The following is a 20568-nucleotide window of genomic DNA, read 5'->3' on the forward strand; positions in this document are numbered from 1 at the left end:
ATCTGCAGCAGCAGAGCTTACAGCTGAATTAGTGTAAAAGAGCTTTATGCTAGATACCTGCAGCAGCAGTGCTCACAGCTGAATTAGTGTAAAAGAGTTTTATGTGAGATCTGCAGCAGCAGTGCTTACAGATGAAGCACTGTAAAAGAGCTTTATGCGAGATATCTGCAGCAGCAGTGCTTATAGCTTAATTAGTGTAAAAGAGCTTAATGCTAGATATCTGCAGCAGCAGTGCTCACAGCTGATGCGAGATATCTGCAGCAGCAGTGCTCACAGCTGAATTAGTGTAAAAGAGCTTTATGTAAGATATCTGCAGCAGCAGTGCTCACAGCTGAATTAGTGTAAAAGAGCTTTATGCGAGATATCTGCAGCAGCAGTGCTTACAGCTGCATTAGTGTAAAAGAGCTTTGTATGATATCTGCAGCAGCAGAGCTTACAGCTGAATTAGTGTAAAAGAGCTTTATGCAAGATATCTGCAGCAGCGGTGCTTACAGCTGAATTAGTGTAAAAGAGCTATGTGTGAGATCTGCAGCAGCAGTGCTTACAGGTGAATTAGTGTAAAAGAGCTTTATGTGAGATCTGCAGCAGCAGTGCTTACAGCTGAAGCAGTGTAAAAGAGTTTTATGCTAGATATCTGTAGCAGCAGTGCTCACAGCTGAATTACTGTAAAAGAGCTTTATTTGAGATATCTGCAGCAGCAGTGCTTACAGCTGAATTAGTGTAAACGAGCTTTGTGTGCGATCTGCAGCAGCAGTGCTTACAGCTGAAGCAGTGTAAAAGAGCTTTATGGAAGATATCTGCAGCAGCAGTACTTACTGCTGAATTAGTGTAAAAGAGCTTTGCGTGAGATCTGCAGCAACATTGCTTACAGTTGAATTAGTGTAAAAGAGCTTTATGTGAGATATCTGCAGCAGCAGTGCTTGCAGCTGAATTTGTGTAAAAGAGATGTATGTGAGATATCTGCAGCAGCAGTGCTTACAGCTGAATATGTGCAAAAGAGATGTATGCGAGATATCTGCAGCAGCAGTACTCACAGCTGATGTGAGATATCTGCAGCAGCATTGATTACAGCTGAATTAGTGTAAAAGAGCTTTATGCGAGATATCTGCTGCAGCAGTGCTTACACCTGAATTAGTGTAAAAGAGATGTATGTGAGATATCTGCAGCAGCAGTGCTTACAGCTGAATATGTGTAAAAGAGATGTCTGCGAGATAATCTGCAGCAGCATGCTTACAGCTGAATTAGTGTAAACGTTTTATGCGAGATATCTGCAGCAGCAGTGCTTACAACTGAATTGGTGTAAAAGAGCTTAATGCAAGATATCTGCGGCAGAAGTGCTTACAGCTGAATTAGTGTAAAAGAGCTGTATGTGAGATATCTGCAGCAGCAGTGCTCACAGCTGATGCGAGATATCTGCAGCAGCAGTGCTCACAGCTGAATTAGTGTAAAAGAGCTTTATGCGAGCTCTGCAGCAGCAGTGCTTACAGCTGAATTAGTGTACAAGAGCTTTGTGTGAGATCTGCACCAGCAGTGTTTACATTTGAATTAGTGTAAAAGCGCTTTGTGTGAGATCTGCAGCAACAGTGCTTACAGCTGAATTAGTGTAAAAGAGTGTTATGCGAGATATCTACAGCAGCAGTGCCTACATATGAATTGGTGTAAAAGAGCTTAATGCGAGATATCTCTAGCAGCAGTGCTCACAGCTGATGCGAGATATCTGCAACAGCATTGCTTACAGCTGAATTAGTGTAAAAGAGCTTTATGCGAAATATATGCAGCAGCACTGCTTACAGCTGAATTAGTGTAAAAGACATGTATGCGAGATATCTGCAGCAGCAGTGCTTACAGCTGTATTAGTGTAAAAGATCTTTATGCGATAAATATGCAGCAGCAGTGCTTACAGCTGAATTGGTGTAAAAGAGCTTAATGCAAGATATCTGCAGCATCAGTGCTTACAGCCAAATTAGTATAAAAGAGCTATAGGTGAAATATCTGCAGTAGCAGTGCTTACAACTGAATTAGTGTAAAAGAGCTTTGTTTGAGATCTGCAGCAACAGTGTTTACAGCTGAATTAGTGTAAAAGAGCTTTATGTGAGATATCTGCAGCAGCAGTGCTTACAGCTGAATTAGTGTAAAAGAGCTTAATGCTAGATATCTGCAGCAGCAGTGCTCACAGCTGATGCGAGATATCTGCAGCAGCAGTGCTCACAGCTGAATTAGTGTAAAAGAGCTTTATGCGAGATATCTGCAGCAGCAGTGCTCACAGCTGAATTAGTGTAAAAGAGCTTTATGCGAGATATCTGCAGCAGCAGTGCTTACAGCTGCATTACTGTAAAAGAGCTTTGTATGAGATCTGCAGCAGCAGTGCTTACAGTTGAAGCACTGTAAAAGAGCTTTACGCGAGATATCTGCAGCAGCAGTGCTTATCGCTTAATTAGTGTAAAAGAGCTTCATGCAAGATATCTGCAGCAGCAGTGCTTATGGCTGAATTAGTGTAAAAGAGTTTTGTGTCAGATTTGCAGCAGCAGTGCTTACAGCTGAATTAGTGTAAAAGAGCTTTATGCAAGATATCTGCAGCAGCAGTTCTTACAGCTGAATTGGTGTAAAAGAGCTTTGTGTGAGATCTGCAGCAGCAGTGCTTAGAGCTGAAGCAGTGTAAAAGAGTTTTATGCAAAATATCTGCAACAGCAGTGCTTACAGCTGAATTAGTGTAAAAGAGCGTTGTGTGAGATCTGCAGCAGCAGTGCTTAGAGCTGAAGCACTGTAAAAGAGCTTTATGCGAAATATCTGCAGCAGCATTCTTTACAGCTGAATTAGTGTAAAAGAACTGTATGTGAGATATCTTCAGCAGCAGTGCTTACAGCTGAATTAGTGTAGGATTGCTCTGTGTGAGATCTGCAGCAGCAGTGTTTACAGCTGATATAGTGTAAACAAGCTTTGTGTGAGATTTGCAGCAGCAGTGCTTACAGCTGAAGCAGTGTAAAGAGCTTTATGCAAGATATCTGCAGCAGCAGAGTTTACAGCTTAATTAGTCTAAAAGAGCTTTATGCTAGATGTCTGCAGCAGCAGTGCTCACAGCTGAATTAGTGTAAAAGAGTTTTATGTGAGATCTGCAGCAGCAGTACTTACAGCTGAAGCAGTGAAAAGGTGCTTTATGCAAGATATCTGCAGCAGCGGTGCTTACAGCTGAAATAGTGTAAAAGAGCTTTGTGTGGGATCTGCAGCAGCAGTGCTTACAGGTGAATTAGTGTAAAAGAGCTTTGTGTGAGATCTGCAGCAGCAGTGCTTACAGCTGAAGCAGTGTAAAAGAGTTTTATGCGAGATATCTGTAGCAGCAGTGCTCACAGCTGAATTACTGTAAAAGAGCTTTATTTGAGATATCTGCAGCAGCAGTGCTTACAGCTGAATTAGTGTAAACGAGCTTTGTGTGCGATCTGCAGCAGCGCAGCAGTGCTTACAGCTGAAGCAGTGTAAAAGAGCTTTATGGAAGATATCTGCAGCAGCAGTACTTACAGCTGAATTAGTGTAAAAGAGCTTTGTGTGAGATCTGCAGCAACAGTGCTTACAGTTGAATTAGTGTAAAAGAGCTTTATGTGAGATATCTGCAGCAGCAGTGCTTACAGCTGAATTTGTGTAAAAGAGATGTATGTGAGATATCTGCAGCAGCAGTGCTTACAGCTGAATATGTGCAAAAGAGATGTATGTGAGATATCTGCAGCAGCAGTGCTCACAGCTGATGCAAGATATCTGCAGCAGCATTGATTACAGCTGAATTAGTGTAAAAGAGCTTTATGCGAGATATCTGCTGCAGCAGTGATTACAGCGTAATTAGTGTAAAAGCGATGTATGTGCGATATATGCAGCTGCAGTGCTTACAGTTGAATATGTGACAAAAGAGATGTCTGTGAGATAATATGCAGCAGCATGCTTACAGCTGAATTAGTGTAAAAGTTTTATGCGAGATATCTGCAGCAGCAGTACTTACAACTGAATTGGTGTAAAAGAGCTTAATGCAAGATATCTGCGGCAGAAGTGCTTACAGCTGAATTAGTGTAAAAGAGCTTTATGCGAGATATCTGCAGCAGCAGTGCTCACAGCTGATGCGAGATATCTGCAGCAGCAGTGCTCACAGCTGAATTAGTGTAAAAGAGCTTTATGCGAGCTCTGCAGCAGCAGTGCTTACAGCTGAATTAGTGTACAAGAGTTTTGTGTGAGATCTGCACCAGCAGTGTTTACAGCTGAATTAGTGTAAAAGAGCTTTGTGTGAGATCTGCAGCAGCAGTGCTTACAGCTGAAGCAGTGTAAAAGAGCTTTATGTGAGATATCGGCAGCAGCAGTGATTACAGCTAAATTAGTGTAAAAGAGCTTTGTGTGAGATCTGCAGCATCAGTGCCTACAGCTGAATTAGTGTAAAAGAGCTTTATGCGAGATATCTGCTGCAGCAGTGCTTACAGCTGAATTAGTGTAAAAGAGATGTATGTGAGATATCTGCAGCAGCAGTGCTTACAGCTGACTATGTGTAAAAGAGATGTCTGCGAGATAATCTGCAGCAGCATGCTTACAGCTGAATTAGTGTAAAAGTTTTATGCGAGATATCTGCAGCAGCAGTGCTTACAACTGAATTGGTGTAAAAGAGCTTAATGCAAGATATCTGCGGCAGAAGTGCTCACAGCTGAATTAGTGTAAAAGAGCTTTATGCGAGCTCTGCAGCAGCAGTGCTTACAGCTGAATTAGTGTACAAGAGCTTCGTGTGAGATCTGCAGCAGCAGTGTTTACAGCTGAATTAGTGTAAAAGAGCTTTGTGTGAGATCTGCAGCAGCAGTGCTTACAGCTGAAGCAGTGTAAAAGAGTTTTATATGAGATATCGGCAGCAGCAGTGCTTACAGCTAAATTAGTGTAAAAGAGCTTTGTGTGAGATCTGGAGCATCAGTGCCTACAGCTGAATTAGTGTAAAAGAGCTTTATGTGAGATCTGCAGCATCAGTGCCTACAGCTGAATTAGTGTAAAAGAGCTTTGTGTGAGATCTGCAGCAACAGTGCTTACAGCTGAATTAGTGTAAAAGAGCGCTATGCGAGATATCTGCAGCATCAGTGCTTACAGCTGAATTGGTGTAAAAGAGCTTAATGCGAGATATCTCTAGCAGCAGTGCTCACAGCTGATGCGAGATATCTGCAGCAGCATTCTTTACAGCTGAATTAGTGTAAAAGAGCTTTATGCGAGATATCTGCTGCAGCACTGCTTACAGCTGAATTAGTGTAAAAGAGATGTATGCGAGATATCTGCAGCAGCAGTGCTTACAGCTGTATTAGTGCAAAAGATCTTTATGCGATATATATGCAGCAGCAGTGCTTACAGCTGAATTGGTGTAAAAGAGATGTATGCGAGATAATCTGCAGCAGCATGCTTGTAGCTGAATTAGTGTAAAAGAGTTTTATCCGAGATATCTGCAGCAGCGGTGCTTACAACTGAATTGGTGTAAAAGAGCTTAATGCAAGATATCTGCGGCAGCAGTGCTTACAGTTGAATTAGTGTAAAAGAGCTTTATGCGAGATATCTGCAGCAGCAGTGCTCACAGCTGATGCAAGATATCTGCAGCAGCAGTACTCACAGCTGAATTAGTGTAAAAGAGCTTTATGCAAGATATCTGCAGCAGCAGCGCTTACAGCTGAATTAGTGTAAAAGAGCTTTGTGTGAGATCTGTAGCAGCAGTGCTTAGAGCTGAAGCAGTGTAAAAGAGCTTTATGCAAAATATCTGCAACAGCAGTGCTTACAGCTGAATTAGTGTAAAAGAGCTTTGTGTGAGATATGCAGCAGCAGTGCTTAGAGCTGAAGCAGTGTAAAAGAGCTTTATGCGAAATATCTGCAGCAGCATTCTTTACAGCTGAATTGGTGTAAAAGAACTGTATGCGAGATATCTTCAGCAGCAGTACTTACTGCTGAATTAGTGTAAGATTGCTCTGTGTGAGATCTGCAGCCGCAGTGTTTACAGCTGAATTAGTGTAAAAGAGCTTTATGCAAGATATCTGCAGCAGCAGTGCTTACAGCTGAATTAGTGTAAAAGAGCTTTATGCAAGATATCTGCAGCAGCAGTGCTCACAGCTGAATTAGTGTAAAAGAGTTTTATGGGAGATCTGCAGCAGCAGTACTTACAGCTGAAGCAGTGAAAAAGAGCTTTATGCAAGATATCTGCAGCAGCAGTGCTTACAGCTGAATTAGTGTAAAAGAGCTTTGTGTGCGATCTGCAGCAGCAGTGCTTACAGTTGAATTAGTGTAAAAGAGCTTTGTGTGAGATATCTGCAGCAGCAGTGCTTACAGCTGAATTTGTGTACAAGCGATGTATGTGAGATATCTGCAGCAGCAGTGCTTACAGCTGAAGCAGTGTAAAAGAGCGTTATGCGAGATATCTGTAGCAGCAGTGCTCACAGCTGAATTACTGTAAAAGAGCTTTATTTGAGATATCTGCAGCAGCAGTGCTTACAGCTGAATTAGTGTAAACGAGCTTTGTGTGAGATCTGCAGCAGCAGTGCTTACAGCTGAAGCAGTGTAAAAGAGCTTTATGGAAGATATCTGCAGCAGCAGTACTTACAGCTGAATTAGTGTAAAAGAGCTTTGCGTGAGATCTGCAGCAACAGTGCTTACAGTTGAATTAGTGTAAAAGAGCTTTATGTGAGATATCTGCAGCAGCAGTGCTTACAGCTGAATTTGTGTAGAAGAGATGTATGTGAGATATCTGCAGCAGCAGTGCTTACAGCTGAATATGTGCAAAAGAGATGTATGCGAGATATCTGCAGCAGCAGTGCTCACAGCTGATGCGAGATATCTGCAGCAGCATTGCTTACAGCTGAATTAGTGTAAACGAGCTGTATGCGAGATATCTGCAGCAGCAGTGCTTACAGCTGAATATGTGTAAAAGAGATGTGTGCGAGATAATCTGCAGCAGGATGCTTATAGCTGAATTAGTGTAAAAGAGTTTTATGCAAGATATCTGAAGCAGCAGTGCTTACAACTGAATTGGTGTAAAAGAGCTTAATGCAAGATATCTGCGGCAGCAGTGCTTATAGCTGAATTAGTGTAAAAGAGCTTTATGCGAGATAGCTGCAGCAGCAGTGCTCACAGCTGATGCGAGATATCTGCAGCAGCAGTGCTCACAGCTGAATTAGTGTAAAAGAGTTTTATGCGAGCTCTACGGCAGCAGTGCTTACAGCTGAATTAGTGTAAAAGAGCTTTGTGTGAGATCTGCAGCAACAGTGCTTACAGCTGAATTAGTGTAAAAGAGCGTTATGCGAGATATCTACAGCAGCAGTGCTTACAGCTGAATTGGTGTAAAAGAGCTTAATGTGAGATATCTCTAGCAGCAGTGCTCACAGCTGATGCGAGATATCTGCAGCAGCATTGCTTACAGCTGAATTAGTGTAAAAGAGCTTTATGCGAGATATCTGCAGCAGCACTGCTTACAGCTGAATTAGAGTAAAAGAGATGTATGCGAGATATCTGCAGCAGCAGTGCTTACAGCTGTATTAGTGTAAAAGATCTTTATGCGAGATATCTGCAGCAGCAGTGTTCACAGCTGATGCGAGATATCTGCAGCAGCAGTGCTTACAGCTGAATTGGTGTAAAAGAGCTTAATGCAAGATATCTGCAGCAGCAGTGCTTACAGCCAAATTAGTATAAAAGAGCTATAGGCGAAATATCTGCAGTAGCAGTGCTTACAACTGAATTAGTGTAAAAGAGCTTTGTTTGAGATCTGCAGCAACAGTGTTTACAGCTGAATTAGTGTAGAAGAGCTTTATGTGAGATATCTGCAGCAGCAGTGCTTACAGCTGAATTAGTGTAAAAGAGCTTAATGCTAAATATCGGCAGCAGCAGTGCTCACAGCTGATGCGCGATATCTGCAGCAGCAGTGCTCACAGCTGAATTAGTGTAAAAGAGCTTTATGCAAGATATCTGCAGCAGCAGTGCTTACAGCTGAATTAGTGTAAAAGAGCTTTATGTGAGATATCTGCAGCAGCAGTGCTTACAGCTGAATTAGTGTAAAAGAGCTTTATGCGAGATATCTGCAGCAGCAGTGCTCACAGCTGAATTAGTGTAAAGAGCTTTATGCGAGATATCTGCAGCAGCAGTGCTTACAGCTGCATTAGTGTAAAAGAGCTTTGTATGAGATCTGCAGCAGCAGTGCTTACCGATGAAGCACTGTAAAAGAGGTTTATGCGAGATATCTGCAGCAGCAGTGCTTATAGCTTAATTAGTGTAAAAGAGCTTCATGCAAGATATCTGCAGCACAGTGCTCACAGCTGATGCGAGATATCTGCAGCAGCAGTGCTCACAGCTGAATTAGTGTAAAAGAGCTTTATGCGAGCTCTGCAGCAGCAGTGCTTACAGCTGAATTAGTGTACAAGAGCTTTGTGTGAGATCTGCACCAGCAGTGTTTACAGCTGAATTAGTGTAAAAGAGCTTTGTGTGAGATCTGCAGCAGCAGTGCTTACAGCTGAAGCAGTGTAAAAGAGATTTACGTGAGATATCGGCAGCAGCAGTGCTTACAGCTAAATTAGTGTAAAAGAGCTTTGTGTGAGATCTGCAGCATCAGTGATTACAGCTGAATTAGTGTAAAAGAGCTTTATGCAAGATATCTGCTGCAGCAGTGCTTACAGCTGAATTAGTGTAAAAGAGATGTATGTGAGATATCTGCAGCAGCAGTGCTTACAGCTGAATATGTGTAAAAGAGATGTCTGCGAGATAATCTGCAGCAGCATGCTTACAGCTGAATTAGTGTAAAAGAGCTTTGTGTGAGATCTGCAGCAGCAGTGCTTACAGCTGAAGCAGTGTATGTGAGATATCGGCAGCAGCAGTGCTTACAGCTAAAATAGTGTAAAAGAGCTTTGTGTGAGATCTGCAGCATCAGTGCTTACAGCTGAATTAGTGTAAAAGAGCTTTGTGTGAGATCTGCAGCAACAGTGCTTACAGCTGAATTAGTGTAAAAGAGCGCTCTGCGAGATATCTGCAGCAGCAGTGCTTACAGCTGAATTGGTGTAAAAGAGCTTAATGCGAGATATCTCTAGCAGCAGTGCTCACAGCTGATGCGAGATATCTGCAGCAGCATTGCTTACAGGTGAATTAGTGTAAAAGAGCTTTATGCGAGATATCTGCAGCAGCACTGCTTACAGCTGAATTAGTGTAAAAGATCTTTATGCGATATATCTGCAGCAGCAGTGCTTACAGCTGAATTGGTGTAAAAGAGCTTAATGCAAGATATCTGCAGCAGCAGTGCTTACAGCCGAATTAGTATAAAAGAGGTTTATGCGAAATATCTGCAGTAGCAGTGCTTACAACCAAATTAGTGCAAAAGAGCTTTGTTTGAGATCTGCAGCAACAGTGTTTACAGCTGAATTAGTGTAAAAGAGCTTTATGCAAGATATCTGCAGCAGCAGAGCTTACAGCTGAATTGGTGTAAAAGAGCTTTATGCAAGATATCTGCAGCAGCAGTGCTTACAGCTGAATTAGTGTAAAAGAGATGTATGCGAGATATCTGCAGCAGTAGTGCTTACAGCTGAATTAGTGTAAAAGAGATGTATGCGAGATATCTGCAGCAGCAGTGCTTACAGCTGAATTAGTGTAAAAGAGCTTCATGCGAGATATCTGCAGCAGCAGTGCTTACAGCTGAATTGGTGTAAAAGAGCTTAATGCGAGATATCTGCAGCAGCAGTGCTCACAGCTGATGCGAGATATCTTCAGCAGCATTGCTTACAGCTGAATTGGTGTAAAAGAGCTTTATGCAAGATATCTGCAGCAGCAGTGCTTACAGCTGAATTAGTGTAAAAGAGATGTATGTGGGATATCTGTTGCAGCAGTGCTCACAGCTAAATTAGTGTAAAAGAGATGTATGCAAGATACCTGTAGCAGCAGTGCTCACCGCTGAAATAGCGTTATTGCATTGTGTGTGATATCGGCAGCAAGAATACAGACCTCTGAGGTAGTGTAAAAGTGGCTTCTTGCGAGATACCTGTAGCAGGAGTTCTGAGCCCTGTAAAAGACCTTTGTGAGACATCTCTTCAGCAAGAGTGCTGAGCACTGAGGAAATGTCTTGGGGGGATAGCTCAGGGGGGACGTACTAGTCTGCGCTGGTCTTGGAAGCAAGACGACGCTGAGCAACACAGGTTTCATCCCTGGGTCCGTGCTTCGAAACCTCTGGGTATTTTGTGTTTTATAAATAACCCTTTACAATTTAATACAGGCTGTACCCCATTTCTGTTTAAGAAACAAAAAAATGTGTGCATGGTACACGCTAACGAGTTCCTGCTTCTCTGGTAGGCCTTGTGCTGCTATATTATTTGAGCTATCCCAGTAAAGTATGCCATCGCCTCCACAGAACCTGTGATCCACAATGGAGACGTGCATCAATAAGAAGGATGTGTGCACTTACAGTGGGGAAAATAAAGCCACAGAGCCCCATCAGTGTTTCCTCTGTGAGATCACATTCGGGGCTCTGGTCCATGGTTGGGAATGGAGCCGTGTCACGTCTTTTTGGCAGTATCTCCCGCCTCTGACTGCTGAGTGTTAGCTGTTTATTCTGAATGCACAGTAGCTGCACATGTATATTAAGTGATCTTTCACACACGGAGCCCTTTGGATTCTGGCACATGTAGTGCTACATTCGTAATATGTACAGGGATACAAAATGGCATGCACTGTACAGAACATCATTTGACCAGTCTGTTTCAGCATATTTTTAAGGGGCATGAGTTTGTATGAAAGCAAACCTGCTAGGTGATAACAGTGGATTTTCTTTCTTCTTCGGAATGTTCATATTCAGGACTTACTTTCCATGCATGCATGCGTATCTGTGTCAAAAGAGAAATCATGCATATGTTCAAATTCTGTCAGGGTATCCCTTTTATTGTACGTAGCATTTAAATTGGTAAATATAACTATTATCTGAAAAATAACTTGTAATCTTTTTGATGCAGTGTTTATATGTATTCATTTGCCTGTGACAATTCCACATGATAAGTGTGAATGTTACAGTGATTTGCACTGCAACAGGAGTCTTCGCACTCAACCACCCCCAGGCACACTCCTGTTAGCAATCTAGTCCTACAAGGCATCACACTGAGAAACAAAGTAAACCCTCTTTCTTTTTCAAACTGCTTAGCTTATTTCCATAATGCCCATTTGTGTGACGTGCAAAAACGGTTTGCTTTTTTTGCAGCCCTTCAAATCTTTTGTCACACCAAACCTAACCAGATCCATGCCTTTGTCAAACAATGACTACACAAAGGTGTGCTTATCACACAGCCTTGTTTGTTGCGTATATTGAAAATACAGTACTAAAGTGCAAAGATTTTTTTAGAGTCCATGACAATTTGCATTCTGTGCCGACTGAAGGGGTTGGTTGCATTGCGCCTTTCAGCGATTTAATTAAAAGTATGCAATAGCCTATCATAGAAGATCGTCCTGGTACCCATGTGCATGTGAAATAAATCACCCATATAGATCTTCTTTAGTTACGTGCAGCGCTGGTCATTGGGTTGTATTTTCCCAGATCCGAGAAAAAATGTCTCCCTGGGTCTCGGAAAACTAATTGGGACCATTAACATAACCGATCTGCTTTCGTTGCCAAGACCGGGATTTAAACTCAGATCAACACCCTCAGAGCCAAATCACTTAACCACTAGACCAAAGGAACCGATAGTTAGACGGCTTGTGAATATGCCTTTCAGGATTGTACACTGCAGAAAACATTCAAGAACAGCTTCGTGCATTTAAAAGATGTGCACCTTTTCTAATTTGCTTGCAACATTACAGGAAAGTACATCTTTAGTTAATAATGTATTAATTCATCTACTGCAATATAAATGTTTATTTATGGGGGTCCTGAGAACAATCTTGTGATTTCCCCCTCACCTTAACTTACTACCCCATGCTTGCTCCTAACTGCCCCGCCCCTTCTCCCCAAGCAGCCTGAGGCTGGTGGGTTCCCACAGTTAATCATTTCCATTTCCAGCTCTGCTTACACGGATCCCTGACCTAGGCTGGCGTGTATTGTGCACAGGCTGCCCAGTAAGGAAATTCTGGCTATTCCACTGCATTTTAGTGAAACTGATGCCCCTGTCATTACACAGTGAGGGGAATTCTGATTCATATTACAAGGGCAGTTGCGTATAACATCTCACGAAACCCGTTTCTAGCAGCGGGTGAAGCGGCTGGTGACCTGGGGCTCAGGGTGGGGGGAGGGGCGCTGCAGCAGCAGGAGTGTTTCGGCCTCCCGCCCTCGCCCCATCAGAGTTGGATAGTGAGGGATGGTTTCATCAGATTAACGTCAGTGTCAGCGGCGCACTGACCACACACTAAAAACAGAAGCCTGCTTTTCCCTGCAGTGCGCCGGCTCCCTTCCCCCACGAGCAATTTAGCACCTCTTTAACATCCTAAATGGCCCAACTTTCGCCAGGTGCTGCCAGCCTTAGACTAGCTGGGACCATTACCCCCCCACCCCACAGGGAGGGGATTGCCTGGGCTGAGTGGGTGCTGAAACACCTGACAATAAAAGCCGAATCTAAGTAAAACTAAAGAGAAAGGAAGGGTGGGTGAGGGGGGTACTTGAGGTGCTGGACGGGCTTAGTGAGAAAAAGAGGGGGAGAAACATCAAGGATATGATATGGTATTTTGGATGGGTTTAGTGCGTGGAAAAGAGCAAAGAGAACACAGGCATGAAAAGAGAAAACACAGAAGGGAAATGTCCAAGAATGCCACAATGAAAGGAAAGAGGGGGCAAAGGAAGGAAGTGAACATTGTATGTCAAAGAAAAGGCAAATGACGAGACGAGGAAGAGAGCGAATCAAGTGTCAAATGAGAAAACGGCGAAGGAAAGGGGTAAACGATCAAAAGAAAGTAGGGTATTGAACACAAAATAAAAGGAATGCATGTAAGAGGGAGAGAATGCTGGCCAAAAGTAGCAGCATGCAATAGAAGGAGACCAGGAAAGGTTGGGCTGCACACACAGAAAATGGGAGCAAGCTGAAGGAAGGATGCTCTCATCTCTCCCTTGATCTTGGGGGGCCTCCGACTCTATACGATGCTGGTTCCATGCCTGCACAAGTTGTATGCTACCTACTTGGTGGTGGTGACCGGAGCAAGTGTCAGAACTCAGCCCTATCCGATTGTTACTGATATTGGTATTTACGTAATTTTCCAACAGTTCCTGAAAACATGGCTGAATAACACCTGAAAAATATCAGGCCATTTTCCAGCCCAAAATACACCACCTGTACTCCAAAACAAAACGTGTTCATACACAGTTTTAATGTCTTGGCCATTTTTATACATAATGTGTGCCTTGTCTCATGCATCATCTCATGCAGGGTATCCTTCGTTCCCAGCAGAATGGTGAGGCATACCTCTCAAGTCACTCGGCTTTGCCTAGTGTCACCCACCATGCAGCCAGTTCATAAACACTGCTAGCTCAGTACCATCCATAGATTTCAGCGGGATCTCTGCGCTAAACCTGATTTCATCCGCTAGGGCAGCTCAAAAAGATTGATATATGGGTGATGTGAATAATATACTGCAATGTTTGGGGGCTAATGGTGGACGTGGCTGGTCAATGCCTTTAAATGGGTGGGAGCCAGCCTGCACAATTGCTTTGGCCGACCCCAAAGTCATTGAGGATAGCACAGGGTGAGCTGTGATCTGAGGATAGCAAAGGGGCAACGTGCTGGTCTTAAAAGCAAGACCATGCCGAGCAACAGAGGTTCGAATCCATATCCAAACTGAACTCAGGCACGGTATTAGGTGTGTCATAAAAAAACTATTAAAATAAATAAATAGCTGTGGAAGCTGTACTCGCTGCTATGATATGTTTGAGTAACACTGATGTTTGGTTAGGGTGACCAGACATCCCGGTTTTGCAGGGACTGTCCCGTATTTGCTGCTCTGTCCCAGTTTCTCAAGATTATGTTCTCATTGGTCCCGGTTTTTTGTAGTAGGTCTTCATAGCTAGCAGGCAGGAATGTACAATCTCGCACAGAAGAAATGCTGCATTTTACAATTTAAGATAGTGTTAGTTTGTGATACATTGCTTATGATATGTGTTTCTTTGAACATTAACACTTAAACCCCCTTCTCCAAACGCGACTGAAGTGTAGTGCCACTTTCAAGAGTTAGTCCTACTTTTATTTTAGTTGCCCTGTCCCGGTTTTTTACTTTTTAAATCTGGTCACCCTATGTTTGGTATGCCGTGGGGGCGAGGTTTCACATGGGGGCACGTTTGTGGCATTTGGGGGAGCTTTGTACACGTTGAGGGGGGGGCAGCACACTTTAGCTGTTTGAACCTGCCTTGCATTTCACTGCACGAACCTCTTCATTATATTTGATGTCAGATCCTCTCCAGGAGTTGAAGAGAAATGTATGACATTTTTGCGTTTTCGAGCGATGCTGGTCTGACATTTCCATCAGGGTCCAAGTTCGAGAGAGAGAGAGAGATATCTTTAGCAGGTTCCTTGAGATAGCGCCAGTGTGGCTTTATCAGTAGAAGCCCCGGGACTCTGATCCCAGCGAAGAGTTACTATTATCAGAGTTCTTGATGTTGCCTCTGCAGCCTGTAACCTTCAGCAGCACGCGCTGGCCTCTAATTGGCTCTCCTGCCCTTTGTTTTCTCCCTAGTTCCGTGAGAACATCAGTGATGCGCTGCCCGGCCTCCCAGAGCAGGCTGACTACTACCTGCTGAAATGGCTGCGAGGTAAGAGTGTGTGGGGGTTGCTGGAGGTGAAGGGGTGTAGTGGGGCGGGACGGGTAAAGGTTGGACCAGCGGCCTGTTTCCCAAGAGATAAGCGATAAGGTGTATCTCTAGCCCCCACCCTCCCACCGGACACCCTGCGCAGTACCGCGGGCAGGGGAAAGTCGAAAGGTCTGTGGAGCAGCGAGTCTTGAGGGGGAGGGGCGGGGCGGGAGTTGGCACTTCCGGGGGAGCCGGGACATGTGGGCCATCTGTGGATAACCGTTTCCGCTGGACAGAGCCGCCCTGCAGTGCATTGCCCTGAGACTAGCCGAGAGTCCTTGTGCCGCAATCCCGGGACCCCCAAGCCCCTGAAGCTCATTTCCTCACACCGAGACCTGACGACTCACAACCCTGGCCTCTCACTCACACATGCCCTGCCTCCACACCCCCACCAGGGATGGACTGGGAACCGAAGGAGGCCCTCGAAATAATTGTCAAGTGTCCCCATAATACACGTTTTTTAGTTAGCCCAACCCTTCTCCTATGAGAATATTTGGAAATAAAGTAGGTTACCGCACAAAAAAGAACCAGGATGCAGAGGGCTAGAGGGATATCTCCAGAGTTCCCTATAGGCCGGTCCACCACTGCCCCCATCTGCTGATGGTAGGCTGCGCTCCCCAGTACTGCAGCCTCACGCACCTTGCCCTCTCTCCACTTCAGCTCCCCAGTAATGCACCAGTGTCATCTCTCCATCCACTTCTGTTAAGCAGAGCTCCTAAGTACTGCACCCTCATGATCTCCCCGTACCCCCATCCATTAATGGCAATCTAAAAATCTCAGGTAATGCAGCCTCATAATCCCCTGGGCCTCCTCCATACACTGATGGTAAACTCATCTCCATCGTACGGAATCCATTGGCATGTCCCGATGCACTCACGATAAGCTGTGCACCTAAGTACTGCAGCCTCATGATAACCTCCACCCCATCCGCTGATGTTATGTCAGTGACATTTGTACTTCGCACTGCTGCCCTTTGCATGGTCTCCAGCCGTTCATGGTAAGATGAGCTCCCCAGTACTGCGCCCATTGTCATTTCCCCCATCCACTTAGGATAAACTGAACTCATGAGTACTGCAGACTCATGGCAACCTCCACCCCATCCGCTGACGTTGTGTCAGTGACATGTGTACCTTGCACTGCTGCCCTTTGCATGGTCTCCAGCCGTTCATGGTAAGCTGAGCTCCCCAGTACTGCGCCCATTGTCATTTCCCCCATCCACTTAGGATAAGCTGAACTCATGAGTACTGCAGACTCATGACAACCTCCACCCCATCCGCTGATGTTGTGTCAGTAACATGTGTACCTTGCACTGCTGCCCTTTGCACGGTCTCCAGCCGTTCATGGAAAACTGAGCTCCCCAGTACTGCGCCCATTATCATTTCCCACATCCACTTATGATAAGCTGAACTTCCAAGTACTGCACCATTGCGACCCCCCAGCCACATACATGCCAAAAGGCCCAATTTTATTTGGGAGTTGCTAGTCTAGTCCTGGATTTAAATTCTCATTCTGGGACTTAAACCCCAGGACTACATGTCCCAAAATGCAATGTTAAAACCAGGTCTGGGCTATCATTTCCCGAAAAGAATGGGGCATGTTTGCATCCACTTATGATAAGCTGACCGCCCCAGTACTACAGCCTCATGATCCTACATACACTATAAGCTGAGCTCTACATAACTGCAGCCTTGTGAGTCCCCATACACACATGGTAAGCCACGCTCTCCCCTTTACAGCAGCACCATGAGCACCCCCTGCCCCATGATAAAAAACAATTTCCCACCGCTTTACCACCAAAAGTCCCCAACCACTGATAATCGCAGGGGTCAGTGGCACTGAGCTGATCTTTAGCTGGTACTCCATCCTCGTGGGTACCACCAGTGCTTTAAGTGGGATGAATAAAGTTGGGGGGCTAGTGCATTTTAGAAGATTATTTGGGGGCTTGGCCTATGAAGCATAAGTTAGGACAGCTCTGCCGGGACTATATCAAAAGCCTAGGAAAGCCAAGACCCAATCCTAGGATACAAAAAGAACAAGAATACTCCAACCGCAAAGGGGATCGACCAGGGACAACAACCCCTCCCTCTGACAACCCTTACTTTACCTTGATAAAGACCCTACGGGACCGAAACACATGTCGGCTGATCATCACAAGATTATGTGTCTTCACTAGAATAAAAATTGTACCTGAAACACCGTAATCAGCGTGGAAATCAATTCATACACAGGATTCTCAAAATCTAGAAACTACGAGGTAGCCAGGACTGTCTACCTAAACCTTTATAAAAGGTTTTGCCTCTGGAAGTGAGGAGGTAGCCCAACCCATGAGGAGGATAAACCAGTACCTTATTTTTGAAACATTCCTAAATAGAATCCCCCTTTACAGAGAGTGTAAAATCTCCAAAGCAACAATATGTTTATTTATCAGTTTACATACTTTTCGGTGTCAACAATACATGTGACTGGATGGATGCAGGACTTCCACTTATCCCCCTTTGAACACACACACTCAGAATTATACCGTTTGGCTGAGACAACAAGACTGCAGTAGATTTCACCCCTGCACCTAACACCCGTGGCCACTGCTTTCCGCAAAACACAAACGCTCACAACATGATATTTGACCAAGATCGCAGGGCAGCGCCACACGAAATCCTTCCACCTCCAAGTGCTCATCAATTTCCTTCTTAAGGATCATAACAGCACAACAGCACAATATTTACTGTTTGCCCAAGTCTATAGTGTTCAAACCTTGGGGTGCGCATGTGCCAGTGGAAGAAATATCAAAATGATGCATTGCTTATGAAAAATGGGATAGATTGTAACTGGAAATATGTAGGATAGAGTACAGGTTTTAGCCTGAATTGCTTCACATTGGAGAACCAAATTCATTGTAGGCTCTATGTGGCGGGCCCAAAGAAGGACGCCAGAATGTTTTTGAAATTTCTCTGAATATTAAAAATAATAATTCCTATCTCTCCCTATTGCAATCAGGGTTTTCCCTGCCGGTATAAATAACTAAAGTGCTCATCAGTCCAGTCTCCAAATAAGAAAATAGTCTGCTGTCCAAAAACGAATTCTACCTGACCCTACCACTGTTCTAACCAATAGAAATTAAGTCAGGAGAATGACTCCCGCCTCCTGACTGTCTCTTCTTAAAGAGTTTGTTCTTCAATCCAAAGTATTTTATCATGGTATCTTTAAAAGGTCTCATCACTTTCTTTATCAGAGCTTGTAACTCGTTCAGTATGTTTTGGGCTTTGCTCTTTCTTCTTCGTTCAGTGTTCAATGGCTCGCCTCTTATCCTTTGTCTTATTCTTTAAGGCTTCTGTGTTCTTTTGATTCTTTTGAAATTTGCTTTCTTAGGTGGGATAGAGTTTCTTGGTATTTAATGTTTTCTCTCCCCTGCGATAGGTTACTCAGCGTTTTTCTCTCTTATAGGCATTACTTGTCTTTAATTCCCACTCATAGTATTCTCTTCCCAATATTTTCCAGGCTGCACTTCTTGTCTTATGGGATATCGCCCCCTCTTCCCAGGGTATTTGTACCCAATGCTTATTAGTCTCTCTTACATATTTACTCAGGATTCTCTTCCTCTCATTGTTCCAGTTTATCATCATTCTATCCCATGTCTCGTCAATTTCACTGGGTTGAGTTTTTCCTGAGGTAGAATGATTCCTCTGCGGACGCCAAGTTCGCCCGTCTTCCCTGTTACCTCTGGGTTCATAGGTAAACATCCCCGGGATAAGTGCTCGGTCTGGTACTTCTCCTTGTCTTCAGTTCGCTCTCGCTTGAAGCCAGCCGGCGTCCCGCTCTCGGTCTTCTCTGTCTCTGCGACCAGGTTTAGCTGTGGGACACCGGATGCTTCGCTGTTCCTTTTAGCGTGGTGTTTTTGATGTTGTTTTATGGTCGCACTGCCCAACACGAAGCTGTCGTGGTCACACCACCACCGATACTTGATCTCGCTTCTCTCGCACAGGTAAATCCCGGGCCTCCAATATTTCAGTATTGCAGTTAGTCGACTACTGAAAGCAGCATGCTATGCGGTTCTCCTTGGCTCCACTTCTCTCAGCTGTGATGCTGTCAGGGCTTCCGCTGGTTACGCTCTCTCTCGGCTTCGTCTCTCCTTGGCGTGCCCTCATCTCCTAGGTTAATCATTTCAGTTAAATGGAGATTCCTCCTTAAAGAGACAGTTTCCCTTTCTGGCTCGTGGTGACTTATCATGTTTTTCTCTTCAGCCAAATCTCTGTACTTTAAAATGTTCTTTGTCTCTGATAGTCCCATATATGCCATTACTGGGAATGGCCTCGGGAGTTCCTCACAGGAAGGGGAGTCTTTGTCCCAAAAGGGGGAGTCTCTCCCGATGAGGTCCCACATGCCTCGACCGCTAGGGAGGGTGTTGCAGAGCGGGCTCACCTGCTAGCCTCACAGGTGGGGGGGCTCCCCTTTGGGAAAAGGGACGAATTTGCTGGATTCGTCACAGCTGTCACTTCAATATTTCCTGGCAGCTGTATTATTCAAAGCATGGATCTTTAAAGCAAACACATGTAATTGAACACTTCTACAACCTAAATGAGTTTAATGGAAAACAGGTGTCCTGAATATTTCACGTCCAATATAATGAAAATGGATGTTAAGCCTTTGTTTGTACCATCCCATAAATGTGAGATTAATATAGTCACACTAGATTTACTACACAAAACACAGCCTTTAGTATTTAATACAAAAGTAAGTATACAGTTACACATGTTTTGTGCCTAAGTATCTTTTAAAGGTTGCATATCTTTAATGCACTAAATGCATATAATTACGTGCTCTATGAAGCCAAAGTAATAATGAAGCATTATATTTAAACACATTGTGAATTCATATCATTATTAGGTTTAAAGCATTTAAGAGGCTATGAAATATTTGTTTTCTGGCTATATTTATACTAAACTCACTTTCATTGGGACGCATACATATAAATAATTAACATCCATTGACAATCCTTCTAATTGCACCAAGGGTAGACTAAGCTGACCCAATTAGCAGCCATATCAAATAAACGACAACTCAAATCATAGCTAAGGAAAGGAAGAGCATATTGTTAAAGATCAAAAATCTTGCCAACAGTCACCCTCTCGTCTTACTCCACATCCAGGCTTCCCCTCAGGGAAAGGAAGCAGTCTAATTTTATGGGACACACAGGTCTTAAATACTACTTTTGATTCTTTGCTGGGTCTCAGGATGGTAGTACCCAACCCACCTAAAGACTTGGGGACCTCATCTAAGCTATTCCAAAACGGAATCCTTCTGGGTCTTCCAGTTGATGGATGCTAAACTGAGCTTCCCTAGTGTTGCATCCACAGTGGTTGCACACTATGTGACTGCAGCAAGCGTGTTCCCAATACTACAGTTCAATGACCTCCTCACGCCAATCATGACAATTAACTGAGCAGTTTCAAGCAGTGCAAGTAACCTCATTGATTCCACCTTCAGTAAGGACAATTTGAGCTCTCCCAGTATGGCTAGCACGTGGGTCCCATACTCGGTGATGGAAAGCTGATCTCTTATAGTACTGCAAGCACATGGTCCCTACACACAGTACTGCCAAGCTGTGCCCTCCCAGGTGCTTCATCGTTACGGAACACATACTTACCTATCAGAGATCTCCTGAGTACTGCAGCTTTTGTGAGCCTCAAATCGACTGACGCTGAGATCTCCCTGAACAGAAGTGCCAAGTTTTCCAAGCACAGACGCCAAGTGAAGCACTCATGACTAATGCAACCTTATGGTTCCCACAGTAGCTGCTCTTGATA

General features: G+C 44.1%; 1 protein-coding gene across 1 annotated transcript in view; it reads left to right on the forward strand.

Moving 5' to 3' along the window:
* SEC14L2 (SEC14 like lipid binding 2) overlaps nucleotides 1-20568 on the forward strand; it is a 468884-nt gene that overhangs the window by 145509 nt on the left and 302807 nt on the right. Inside the window, exon 2 of the mRNA XM_069619311.1 lies at nucleotides 14653-14728. Coding sequence (XP_069475412.1) covers nucleotides 14653-14728 — 76 coding nt within the window. The remainder of the gene's footprint in view (nucleotides 1-14652; nucleotides 14729-20568) is intronic.

This window comes from Ambystoma mexicanum, chromosome 10 (genome assembly GCF_040938575.1).
Source record: "Ambystoma mexicanum isolate Mex_15411 chromosome 10, UKY_AmexF1_1, whole genome shotgun sequence".
In the NCBI taxonomy this organism is placed as follows: Eukaryota; Metazoa; Chordata; class Amphibia; order Caudata; family Ambystomatidae; genus Ambystoma; species Ambystoma mexicanum.